The sequence below is a fragment of the Heliangelus exortis genome, chromosome 25 (assembly GCF_036169615.1).
Source record: "Heliangelus exortis chromosome 25, bHelExo1.hap1, whole genome shotgun sequence".
In the NCBI taxonomy this organism is placed as follows: domain Eukaryota; kingdom Metazoa; phylum Chordata; class Aves; order Apodiformes; family Trochilidae; genus Heliangelus; species Heliangelus exortis.
Window position 1 is genome coordinate 465,508 of NC_092446.1, and position 13,901 is coordinate 479,408.

A 13,901-nucleotide genomic window follows, 5' to 3' on the forward strand; every position below is an offset into this window, starting at 1 on the left:
TCTTGTTCCAGGTTTTCTGTGGGGCAGGTCCCAACAATAATGCTCTGCTGAGCTCTGCTTTGTCAGGTTCTCAGTCTGTGTCCTCTCACCCAACCCATGGGTGGTAGGGCTGGAGGCTGCCTGGGCACTCATGCTGTGATGAGGATCAGCTCTCTCTGCCGGGCTGGGGTGGGAAGACCCTCTTTCTGGCAGTCAAGCTTTATCCTGAGATCACAGGGCAGTCTGATTTTAGTTGGTTTTTGTTTTTTTTTTTTACCAAAAATGGAGTAAAAGAGGGAGTGACAGGGAGGCATTTCCCCAAAACTCTCTGTGTGAAGAGAAGGGCTGGGTTGGCAGCTCCAGTGCCGTGAGCCTGGACACGGGTGCTGAGGAGCCTGGCTGCTCAGATGTCTGACAACAGTCAAGTCTTCAACCAAGTTTTTGAAGGGAAATTCTAATGTCTGGGGTCTTTGGTCACTTAAGAGAGAGAGTGTGACAGTGAAAGCTTTTGCTTCCTTTGTTTGCATTGCCTTGTGAAATCCTTTTGTATTTCTGCACCCCAGAAGTGTCCATATTACGGTGATCTTCTCTCTGCCCAGCTCTGTTCAGCTTCATCAGTCAGGGTAGAGCCTCCCACCCCTGCTGAGCAGCCTCAGCAAGTCTGTGTTCTTGGCTCAGGTCCTGTATGTACAGGGGCACATCACAGGAGGAAGATGATGCTCAGTGTCATCTTCCTCAGCCCAGGGACATCATGTGTGCTCAGCGCTGCCGAGGTGTTTACAGATGTTGCTACAGCATATTATAGTAACATGTCATGGGATCAGCACACTGCTATGTACTATAATTATATGCAGTGTGTCTTATAATAGTTCATTAGGTTGTCATCGCTTAGGCATAAAGCAATGACAACTCTTACTATCTCATTTATAATACTCTAGAGAACAGCTGATTAAGAGGCAAAGTGGCCTAAATCACTGGGGGATGTTTCCTTTGGTTTGGAACATTATTTTTTTTTCTTTTTTTTTTATATTACCTTTGATAAAAGAAATGGTGCATTGCTGACAGCTCAAAGTTCCCCTTCTGGTTACACAGGCCAGCAAAGTTGTCTAAGCTCATGGGTCTGATTCTTTCCTCTGCAGAAGATGGCCCTGGGTTCAGAGTCCTGTGGCTGGACAAGTCTCTAAGGGCAGGTGGTGCAGCTCTGCCTGTGAACTTGCTCTGACTGCAGCTTGTTATACAACTGTTAAAGGAACAAAAACTTATCCAAAAAGGAACAAAAAGTTACCAATGTCTCATATTCTAGTGATTTTCCTGTAGGAATAAAGGCAGCATGTATTGATAGCACAGAACAATTGATGGAGACAGGCTGGTTATCACTCAAACCATGGAGTGAACCTAGCCCCGGGCATGCTGGATAAGCACGGGACTTTCTGCAGATGCAGACCCCCTTGCTTACAAGTATGCTAGATAAGCACGGGACTTTCTACAGACTCCCTTGCTTGCAAGATCTCCTGAAAAACAGATGAGTGGTGTAAAACAGAGGTTGTTATCTCCCTACCATGTAACTAATCGCGTAGTAACATGCTAACTGTAACTAATCAATCAGGTAATTCCATATGTTATGCGAGATAAGAATAAGGTATATAACTGTGTGTAAGAGTACGAATAAACGGAGTTAGTTTGCATCAAACTGTTTCCCCGTCCTTCGTGCGGCAAATGGTGACCCCGACGTGATGCTGGACGTGACGCCGGGGAACTCGACGTAACGCCGGGTAGAAGTTGCTGAAAGAAGCATCCGGCCGCAGTCTCCGATAACGTTGGATAGGCTGAAAGGAAGCCTGGAAGTGGGTGGCCACCCCATTTTGCACCTCCTCGCGATTGGCAGGTGAGATCGGAGAAACGTTGATATGGGAAGTCAGAGTTCCCATGAAGAAAAGGACGTTTATAAACTTATGAGAGAACTGTTGCTTAAGCAACAGAAGGAAATCTCGGATCATGAACTTAAGCTCATGTTAAAATGGGTTCGTGATAAATTCCCAGATGTTACTGCTGTTACTATCTTTAAATCTGAACTGTGGGATAAAGCAGGGGTCCGTTTATGGGACCTGAGCACGCGAGGGGATCAGGAAGCGATCAAACTCCTTTTTTCCTGGCGAACAGTATTTGAAGGGGTCAAAGCGCGGGAATCGAGACGAGCAGACACTCCTGCCGCTTCTGCAGTTCCCAGCGCCCCTCCGCTACCAGAGGGAAGAGCGCAGAAAGACGCCCCCCCTGTCAGAACTGTAGCCAAGGTAACCAGCCCGGATTTGCCGAGCGACGACCCGTTCGAGCCCGATCCTTTCGATCCGGGGGGAGAGCCAGATCTGTTTCCTGATGATCACGATCCATACGCGATGCCACGTGGAAGGGTGCTTTCGGATCTACAGGCTGCCAGCAAATATACTGGACACATGCGATCTCAAAGGACAGACCATTGAAACAATGTAAACTTAAAAACGGGTGTCAACAAGTTGTGTTAACAGGTCTTATTGACACAGGCGCCGATGTTACCGTAATCTCCCAAGCTAAGTGGCCGAGCCAGTGGAAATTAATTCGCACTGCACAGCCATTAGCAGGAATAGGGGGAATTGGTAACAGTTATCAGAGTGAAGATATTATTCAAATCATTGGTCCAGAGAACAGGGTAGCTAGCATTAGACCTTTTGTATTGCCAGTGCCATTGAATCTGTGGGGAAGGGATGTTTTGTCACAATGGGGATTGCATTTGGAAACGGGTTTTTAACGAGGGTCACTGTAGAGGGGCGTGAAATCCCACAATTAACCTGGAAAACACAGGATCCAGTGTGGGTGAACCAGTGGCCCTTATCAGAAGAAAAACTTAACGCCCTAGAACAATTGCTACAAATTCAATTAAAAAAGGGACATATAGTCCCAACTTTCAGTCCGTGGAATACTCCTATTTTTGTAATTAAGAAAAAATCAGGTGGTTGGAGATTATTGCATGATTTACGAAAAGTTAATGATGTTATGGAGCCAATGGGAGCGTTACAACCAGGTCTCCCCTCACCAAGAATGATCCCGCGGGAATGGAATTTGATTGTTATTGATTTAAAAGATTGCTTTTTTGATATTCCTTTACATCCTGATGATGCACCTAAATTTGCCTTTTCTGTGCCTAGCATTAACATGGGAGCACCTCTCAAACGCTACCATTGGACGGTCTTACCTCAGGGCATGAAAAATAGCCCCACAATTTGCCAGTGGTATGTGGCCAAAATATTGGCCCCAGTACGTCTTGAATTTTCAACTGTAATATTGTATCATTATATGGATGACTTGTTAATTGCTGCTGCCGCTGAGGGTGAGTTACAAAAAGCAATAGAATCTGTGTTAACTGCCATCGATCAGGCAGGTTTGAAAGTTTCACCAGAAAAAATTCAAAAACAGGCCCCCTGGAATTATCTAGGGTGGAAAATTACCAATCATTCCATAATTCCGCAAATGCTATCGATTAATACTCGGATAGCCACACTGCACGATGCTCAAAAACTTTTGGGATCTATTAATTGGTTGCGACCCCTTTTGGGTATTTCAAATTCTGAATTGGCTCCTTTATTTGATCTTCTTAAAGGAGACGCAGATTTACTGGCTCCTAGACACTTAACACCCTCTGCGGAATCAGCATTACAAAGAGTTTGCAGAGCCATCGAACAGAGGCAAGCTTCTCGGTGGGACCCTAATTTATTCTTTCAATTAATAATTTTAGAGGATGGTGTAAAATATTGTGGCATGATTTTTCAATGGGACACCACGCTTACAGATCCATTGTTGATTCTAGAGTGGATTTTCCTGCCCAATCAATCCTCTAAAACTATTTTACAGCGGCCAGAGATGTTTTCTCAAATCATTATGAAAGCCAGAGAGCGACTGTTAACTCTTTCCGGCAAATCTTTCTCTACAATTTATATGCCTGTTACTGAATTGTATCTTTCTTTTCTCCTACAGAATTCACTTCCTTTTCAGATTGCCGTACAGGACTTCACGGGACAATTTTCAAATCATTTTCCTCCGCATAAACTCTTTCGCTTGTCCTTTTCTCTTGCAGAAGTTCCAAAGAGAAGTGAAGTTCCTTTACAAGCAGTTACTGTGTTTACAGATGGTTCAGGTGCCTCTCATAAAGCTGTAGTTGTATGGAGAGACCCTGAAACCAAGGATTGGCAATCTGATATCACCTTCCACCCAGGTTCTCCTCAGCTTGTTGAATTAGCAGCTGTGACTAGAGCTTTTTCTCTTTTCAATAACCAACCTTTTAATATTATTACAGACTCGGCTTATGTAGCAGGTATTGTTCTCCGAGCAGAAGCTTCAGTGCTCAGAGAAATTTCCAACTTGCAACTGTATAATCTGCTCAGAGCACTGATTGATCTTATCAACAAACGGCAACACGCCTTTTTTATTATGCATATCAGGTCTCACACAGCCCTCCCAGGCTTTATAGCCGAAGGAAACAAAGTGGCTGACCTGTTAACTATGTCAGTGCTTCCTCTTCCTAATCACTTTGAGCAGGCTCGCCTAAGCCACATGTTCTTCCATACAAACGCTAAAGGGCTCCGCAGACAATTTGGTCTCACTTCACAGCAGGCGGCTGATATCTTATCTGCTTGCCCTGATTGTCAGCAATTTACTTTTCAGCCTTTAGCAGGAGGAATTAACCCTAGAGGACTCCAAAGCCTTGAACTATGGCAAAGTGATATTACTCATTTTTCCGAATTTGGTCGTCTTAAGTATATACACTCTTCCATTGATACCTTCTCCGGAGCTATTTATGCATCATGCCATACAGGAGAAAAGGCCAGAGATGCCAAAAAACACTTTTTAAAAGCATTTGCCTCTCTAGGAGTTCCTCAAACAGTTAAAACAGATAATGGCCCTGCCTATTCTTCTCAACTTTTAAAAACCTTTTTTTCGGAATGGGGAATTAAACATGTGACAGGTATCCCCCATTCTCCGACAGGTCAATCAATTATTGAACGTTCCCATCAGTCCCTTAAGAAACTTTTACTAAAACAAAAAGGAGGAGCTGGTGGATTGATAAGTACACCAGAAGAAAGATTGCAAAAAGCTATATATACTTTCAATTTCTTGAATTGCTTTTCAGACAATGCCCCACCAATTACAAAGCATTTTGCAAGTAATCATCTTTTTAAATTTCAGGAAAAGCCCCCAGTACTAGTACGGGATTTGGAGTCCGGGAAAGTTGAAGGCCCATTTCCTTTAATCACGTGGGGCAGGGGCTACGCTTGTATTTCCACAGAGGCAGGACCCAAGTGGTATCCGGCAAAGAACGTTCGTCCATATCGCGAAGGACTGCCGAAGGAACAGAAATAGCACGGATCTCTCCGCACACTCAAAATGCTATACAAATGGCTTTGTATGTTGCAATTGTTTGTATATTGTTATGCTGTGTTAGAAATCTCGCCAAGGCAAAACATGTGGGTAACATGGGCAAATGAAACTGGCACCACTGATTTTTGCGTTGCCATGGCCTCGGCTACAGATCCTTTTCGTACCTGCCTCATAGGTATCCCAGGTTTTAATGTTTCTCTGTTTGCTGACTTTTCAACTGGATCTTGCAAAGCAAGCCCTTCACTTGGAAATTGTTCAGCAGAACTTATTTTGGGGCTGACAAAGTCACTTCCCTGGGATCCACAAGAATTAAATCTATTGGGGTCCCAGGCAGTCGGCAATGTATCAGGAAACTGGACACCTACTTGCATAGTCCTTGGTCCTAAGTATGCTGCTAGACCATACCCTGATACCTGGCCGGACATCAGTCCTATGTCTGGAGATTATAGACTGGGATCAGGATATTGTGGGTACAATGGGTCTAAGCCAATGCCGGTGATAGGGACTACACATAACCCAAAAGCTAACATTAAACTTATTTGGGTTAGAAAAACTGCTAAGGCTTTGCCCCCCACAGTGTTTTTGATCTGCGGTGATAGGGCCTGGCAAGGCATTCCACGTAATGCGGTAGGTGGACCTTGCTATCTAGGCTCATTAACCCTTTTTGCTCCTCGCTATGCTGAATTAAGGCAGATAGTTAACCCTATATATCATGCTCGTAACGCAAGAAGTCTAGGCCTCACACCACAGTGTGATGATAATGTTAAGCTTTTAAATGTAGCTGCTAGAACTGCTTTAGCTCTTTTTATTCCTGGTGCTGCCGCAGGAAACGCGCTTACTAACCTCGCTAGATTAGCATGTTGGGCTGAAAAACAAGCAAATATTACTACTGAAATTTTAGATAATCTTTTAGTGGATCAAAATAGTTTGCGACACGCTTTATTGCAAAATCGCGCTGCTATAGATTTTTTATTGTTAGCCCAGGGTCATGGTTGTCAGGAGTTTGAAGGCATGTGCTGTATGAATCTCTCTGATCATAGTGAAAGCATCCACGCAAGCATCATGCAGTTGAAGCGTCACACACAGAAGATTCAGCAACAAATAAACCCTCTCGGCGATGCTTTCACAACCTGGCTTCATGATATGGGACTTACAGGATGGCTTTTATCTTTTGTTAAAATTCTTTGTTATACTGGGTTTGTAATTCTGATTTTGCTTTTGTTATTGCCTTGTCTTTTTCAATGTATCCAGCGAATATTTGATAGAACTGTTTCTAAAATTTTTCTTGTGCAACAGAAGGGGGGAGATGTAGGAATAAAGGCAGCATGTATTGATAGCACAGAACAATTGATGGAGACAGGCTGGTTATCACTCAAACCATGGAGTGAACCTAGCCCCGGGCATGCTGGATAAGCACGGGACTTTCTGCAGATGCAGACCCCCTTGCTTACAAGTATGCTAGATAAGCACGGGACTTTCTACAGACTCCCTTGCTTGCAAGATCTCCTGAAAAACAGATGAGTGGTGTAAAACAGAGGTTGTTATCTCCCTACCATGTAACTAATCGCGTAGTAACATGCTAACTGTAACTAATCAATCAGGTAATTCCATATGTTATGCGAGATAAGAATAAGGTATATAACTGTGTGTAAGAGTACGAATAAACGGAGTTAGTTTGCATCAAACTGTTTCCCCGTCCTTCGTGCGGCATTTTCCCAGCTACAGAACCACAGCCCTTAAAGAATTACAGTAAATTGTGAACAAAGCCCTGGAATTGCATCATGGAGCAAGTTTTGTATGGACAGGAGTTATGTTGTTTGCACTTGGACCCCAGATCATAGCTGCCTGAAACATTGCAAGGACTCCTTGTGGAGCCAGTTGTCTTCATACTTAACGTGCAATAATGAGATGGTTTGAATTTTATGATCTTATATAATTACTCCCAAAATAACGTCTGATTCATCCTTCCCTTTGAAGCTTATAGTTTGCATTCCAATAAGCTCTTGCATGGCAGGAACCCTGTGGTAGCAGCAAATTAATTTTTTAGAAGTTTTTTTCCATCTAAGCAAAACTTTGGCATAGGCAGTTTGGCATTCCTGTCCCTATCTTCCTGCAATCCCCTGTGTGTCTGTGTGTGCCCAGGAGGGGAGGTGGCTCTGCCTGGGTTCTTGCAGAGCCACCCTGGCAGGGGGAAGCTCCTGGTGGGAGCTGACAGTGGGAGACTCTGTGGCCAAGGGCTGAGGGAGCACCTGAACAAGATAAATCTCCTTTTAGCTCCATGCAGGAGGAAGACAGAGTTTGCAGAATTTCCAGAGGGACATTTCAGAGACTCTCTGAACGTCTCCTCAGAACATCTGTAGCATTCATGGCATGAGGGTTTCCACCCCTGTGCTGGTTTTAGAAGGGATTTTGCTGCTGAACTCTACAGATGACGAACTGAGTATGAAAGTGCTGTAAGTGGTAGCTGACACCTGCTCTCATCACTGGGATCACTCCCTGGGCAGAGCAGTTTGGACCTGTGGGTGATGGATATCCTCAGTGCTCTCTGGCTCTTGCTGCCAGGCTTCCTGCTGTGTGGGGGCTGCTCTGCAACCCTTATCACCACCCACAGCATGAGATCACGTCTGAGGGATGACAGGAGCTCTGCTCAACCCATAATTGTTTTCTGACCCAGTCCTTTAGCATCTGCTGAGAACTTGATGAATTGTTTCCCCCTCACTAACAACCCACGCCTGCGATGTTGTGTGAGCAGCAGCCCCTGCTGCAGAGCTTCACGATACTTCCAGTTCCCGGGCTGCCTGTGAAAGGAAAAGTGACTGCAGTTAGACTTTGAAATGACAGCTGCTAATGACTTGTCTAGCTCAAGAATATTTCAAGACATATTCCTATCCCTCATAGCTGCTTAGAGAGCACAACCAGAAAATCAAGAAATGTAGCAGAAGTTTCAAATGACAACCAAGTGGCAGTGGGTAGGCCTGACAATGAAGACATCAGCAGAGGACCAGCACGCTGGACATAATCCCAGCAGAGGCAACTGGTGAGCAGATTTGCAGTGCTTTCCTCTCACTGCCGTGTGCTCTGCAGACCCTGGCACCCATTGGCTGTGGGTTCTTTTAAAGAGAGCTGCTTGCTTCTACAAGAATTAAAGCTGTATCAGGTGCCAGAGACAATATGGTTTTTATTATTTGTCCTGTTACCATTCTCACAGCCATGGCATGCTTGGGGAGGGGATGAGGAGCTGTTTGAGAGCTACACACTGCTGCACTGCAGTTCACCTTCCATCCAACGCAGCATTTTAGCCATTTATAAGGCAGCCAGTTTCCTTCTCGAAATTCCTGCTGCAAAGAGCTCTGCTTGCTGCTGTGCTTGATGGTGCCTTTCAGGGTTTGCTCTGAGCTCTGTTCCCAAAGGGACAGTTCCCTTGCTCTGCTGAGGTTCGTGTTTTGGTTTAGGCTGTGGTGCTGTTGTGTTGGTTTAGCATTTGGATTCTGGTCCTTCCAGTCCCTGCTCCTGTAAGCTTCAAAGCTGAACAGCACTGCTAAACAAACATGTCCACAGTTGGTATTCAATGGAAACCTCTTCCTTTGCTTCTTCTGTTGTCCTGTGCTCCCCTCTTCCCTCCTTAGGCGCCAGTTTCTCATGCCCAGTTTCCAGCCCACAGCTAATCAAAATCACATTGCTGATGCTTCTCAATTGAGAGAAAATTAGATCAGCAGTTGGTGGGTGCCCCACGTGGTCTTTTGTAGCCCCAGAGCTGCCTGCCTTCTCCTCCAGCAATAACTCTTGTAGTAATCCATCATTTGAATGCGTGATGTATACAAAGCCCTACAAAAATAGAACAATACATTCTCACGAGCACTGCTGCAGTAGAAAAATGTAGCAAAAATGGACTGAGAAGCTTGGAAATGTCTCCTGACATGGTATGAGCAACAGTCAATATATTAGACTGGAAAACCAGTCATGCAGCCAGTACAAGCAAGGTGCATCCCCGTCAGTCCCTACCTCTGGGGTCTGCCAACCCCTGTAGCTGCTCTTCCAGGACCATTTGCTGTGGCAAGATGTTGTGTGCTCCAGGTCATGTGAGAGCTTGGAATTTTCCAGCTGAAAGAAACCGAGTGGGGAGTGAACCAGCCAGAGCTCTGTCTGCTGCTGAGATTTTCCATTGCCCATGGGAAAACATACCAGTGAGCACCTCGTGCAGGCTCCTCCTGCAGAACCCTGGCCCCAGGCTGGGCCTCAGTGTATAGCGTTTGATTTCTTCAGCCCTCCCTGAACTCCCACTGGTGGTATTCAAACTTTGTTTCAGTCCAACAGGTAGCTGGAATGTCTAAAAATGTGGGAGCACTGAGGAAACCATCAAACATGTTTTGTATTCTCTATAGGGAGATGGTGGAAGGAGAGATAAATTACATGAATATATTTAATGTAACTCTTCATTTTAAACTCAGAGTTACCTGTGAATCTCTTTAATGACAGCGCAAGCTACTTCACCATAATGAAAATCAGTGTTGCCATAATTAGACCAGTATTGTCTTGCAGATAACAGACTATTGTAATCATGGCTTTGTCACAGCATTAATCATTTTTTGTTTGGACTTTGCTAATTATTCCCTTTGGTAACTCAGTCTGGGTATTATGGAGTTATCAGTGACATGAAGCTGAAAGGTAGTTCCACCATATTCTCTTAATTAGTTCCCATCCAAGGTGCAACAGGCTGTGCTGATGAGCTGCTTTCACAGTGCCTGGGTACTGGGGTTAGGGAGGGCTGGGCTCAGGCTCAGTTTTTGGAGGAGTTTGGGTGCACACAGAAAGATAGGGGCTCACAAATTCAGCATTTCTCTTTTGCTTTACATATCATGTTAACCTCAAATAGAACTTCATACCAGAGGCAGAGCATCCCAAGAAGGCTCTGTCTCTGTTCTGCCATGTAAATAAGAGCTGGGTGCCTTATCCTAAGCATTTCTTCTAATGCAGATAAATGTTTGTGTCTGTATCTTTCTTCTTGCTTCTTCTTTCCTCCCTCCTTGTTCGTCATGTGAGAGCTTCATCATTGCTGCTCTGTAACCCAAAGAAGTTTCCAGCTGAGGGTTCCTCTGGGAAGTGGCTCTTGTTCCCAGGGGGGAGTAAGCCTGGAAAACAGCCACATTAATTTGCATTTGCCACCCCCTCCCTTTAAGCTTTGTATTTTCAATTCCAAGGTGCAATGCTGTCCGCTGGCAGCTCGGCCATTCCTCCCACATCTCTCAAGGGATCTGAGGCTCCAGGACCCCATTAGGCTGAGCAGGGTGAGGGGGAGCTGAAGATGTCCTGTGCTTGTGCTCCCCTTCTTATTTGATAATGAAGTGATAAACACCTCCCTGTGCTGCTCAGGAAGCCTTGCACAGCATGGGGTAAGGCCAACCAGTGAGCAAATCTTTTCCCTGGCTGAGGTGTCCTTCTGGTCTGGTCTGTCTCTGGAGAAGTCTTTGAGGGAAGAGGTTTTATCTCCATCCATGCCAGGAATACACAGCAGACTCTGGCTCTGGAGCATTCCTTGTGACAAAAGCAATTATCTAGTTTTTGCAGTTTCTTCTAAGCTGGAGGACATTTAAAGCATAACATTTTGAATACTAGATATTTTTTCTAAAGTAACTGGTATTTTTGAATTAGTAAGATAAAGTTCATTAAATCAATTAAGGTCATCTCTGTCCAACTGGTATTTAAGCTTAATAAGCCGCAAAAAAGTCTTGGGTAATTCAATGTCATCTTCAGACAAGCCAATATTCTTCTCAGGAAGATTCTTAAAAAATGTCTGTAAAATCCTGTTCCCTTCTACTTGTGTAGAGTTATGTGAGAGTTGTCAGAGGAAAGAGTAGGAGGTCATGCATAGCAGTATCTGTGAATCCTGTCAGATACATCATGAATGGCAGCTCAGCAAGGAGTGACATGAACTGAGATCTTTCTCGAGCTGGCAACAGGTTTTTCAGAAGCTAGAACTGATTATTTCTGATGTTTCCCATTAATGAGCCTCATGTGCTAGCAGAGACGTATAACTTCTTGGAGTGGGCAGAAGTATCTTAACAGAAACATTTCTGTCAGGTAACAATGCCTTGCAGCACTAGATTCTGCATTGCAACTGTTTTCTTTGTACAAAAAAGAGATATTTGCAAAAAATCCAGTATCCTGGGCACCGTTCCAGGACAACTCCAAGAACAGGAAACTGTTTCCTCTGTGCTCTCTGCTTTGGTGAGAAAACATCTAGCCAAATCTCTAAGGAAGCTCCACTGCTGACTTGTACAAGTCTATTTATTATTGATAAAGACAGGACCTATTTATTCACCCCAGGAGTGGTCTGTATTTCCACCTTGGAACAACAGCAGAAAATAGATGTGCATTCTGACCTGTATAGAAGGCTGGTGATGGAGAGAAAATGTTGCAAAAACTTCTGGATGGCATTACTTCTCTCCATCTACACAATCTGGCAGCTTCTAGCCCTTCCTTTCGAGTCATAGAACCTGTGAGCAGGTGGGAAGCTTTGACTCAAGCGCTCAGTGAATTTGCTAAGTAAGGTAATTTTGTGGAAAAACAGTGCATTTCCTCTGGGGTACCAGAAGAACAGATGGTTTCCCAGGTGTTTGGCAGAGCTGCCTTGATCTGGTGTAGATGTCACATTTGGTGCCTGATCCTTCCTTGAGATTTCACTTGTAGGAGCTGGGGAGGAGAGCAGCCGTGTCCTGTGGATCCCCTTCCACCAATGATGCTCTTGCTTCCCAGCAGCTGCACCTCTCCCTGCCTCCCTTCACGTCACTTTCTGGGAGCCTCTCTCTGCTCACCCAGGGGCATTTCAGCTGTGGCTCAGCTCAGGAACATGTCTGGGCAGTGAGTTAAGCAGCTGCTGTCTGTTTCACACCATAAAACATTTATGTCAACACATAATGTTTATGGTCCAAGCCTACACATCACCAGAGATAATGGTTATTCTGCATAAACTTCTGGAATGTCTGATTTTTTTAAAATTTTTTTTGCCTGTCCTTCTGTCCTGACTTGCACTTAGGTAGCTTAAGGAGTATTGCTTTGCTGGGCACCATAATAACACCACAGGCAACCAGGGAACTGTCCTGGAGGTCAGGGCAACCTGAGACTGAACTGTCACAGTCCTGACACTGCAGGTGTAACTCCAGTGTCAAGCCTGCCTGCATCTCCAGCAACTGGTGTTGTCTATGATTTTGAACTGTTGGAATTCTGGTGGGAATCAATACACTGTAAGAAAGGAACCAAAAATAGTCAGTGTTTCATTTTTTTTGATGTGCTGTGAATCATTTCACAATCTGGATCATATATATATATATATACACACACATATGTTTTTGTACATCTGTGTATACCTTCCTTTTTTTTTCCTGATTCTTTAGCCGTGGGTATGGAAGTTCTCTCAAGTAAAAGACTGAAATGCTGAAATGCATTTTGTGTGTATGAGGTAAAAGTGACTCAGTCAGAGAATATGCATAGCTTCTCTGCTATCCAGAATAAAGAAGAAGGTGCAGAACTTTCTGTACAGCTTCCCTCTATGTTTGCTTTCACTGCATCAACAGCTTCTAATTTTCTTTTTCTTTCCTTTTTTAAAATTTTAAATTTTATTTTATAGAAATTTACTTTCCGTTGCCTATGCTAGGCACATCTGGACAAGATGTGAGTGCTGGTAGTACAGTCACTATCTGCTTATAAGATCACAGAAGAGAGATTATTTGTTTTTTAGTATGGTGCCTAAGCACCTGTGGTATGAAGCAAAAGGGCAGTTCCTGTTGGAACAGCCCTGGAGCTTGTTCCTACCATTCAGTTCTGCAATTCTCGGTTTCAGGATCAGCAGTTTACCAATGTCACAAACCAAACCAAGGATGATATTTTATAGTCAGTGTAAGCATCATGATATAACACTTTATAGCTCTGGCCAGCTGGAGATGCCCATTTCTCCCCAGATGCATCTGGAGTAGGAAGCAGCCCCAAATCTGCCAGGGGATGCTCACATGTGTTTGACTCTCACTTGCAAAAACTGCCAAGAGCTCTCCATTTGTTGTGATACAAGTCAGTTTGGACCATTTCTTCCATTATTTATGCCTTTCTCACCATCTTTCTTTTCTTCTTCCCTGTTACTCCCCTCTCCCTGTTGCTGTTGCCTTCTCTCCTGCTGTAGAGCTCTCCATCAGCCTCCTTGCAGTGATAGTGGTTGTGTGTGGACTGGCCCTGGTGGCAGTTTTCCTCTTTCTCTTCTGGAAGCTGTGCTGGGTTCCCTGGAGGAACAAAGCCCTTTCCTCAAGCTTGGCTGCTCTGCAGCACGAGGCAGGCTGCAACAAGGAGAGCATGGCAGACAAGCTGAAGGACGCGGGTGCCATAAGCTTCCTGGAGGCAGCAGTGAAGATCAGCCACACGTCACCAGACATCCCTGCAGAGGTCCAGATGTCCATGAAGGAACACCTCATGCGGCGCACGCGGATCCAGAGGCAAACCACGGAGCCTGCCTCCTCCACCAGGTGAAGCAT

General features: G+C 44.7%; 1 protein-coding gene across 2 annotated transcripts in view; it reads left to right on the forward strand.

Annotated features, from left to right (window-relative positions):
- The window catches only part of SYT6 (synaptotagmin 6), a 33,548-nt gene that overhangs the window by 7,104 nt on the left and 12,543 nt on the right, over positions 1–13,901 (forward strand). For both annotated transcript variants that reach the window (XM_071768265.1, XM_071768266.1), the window contains exon 2: positions 13,556–13,892. In XM_071768265.1, coding sequence (XP_071624366.1) covers positions 13,556–13,892 — 337 coding nt within the window. The remainder of the gene's footprint in view (positions 1–13,555; positions 13,893–13,901) is intronic.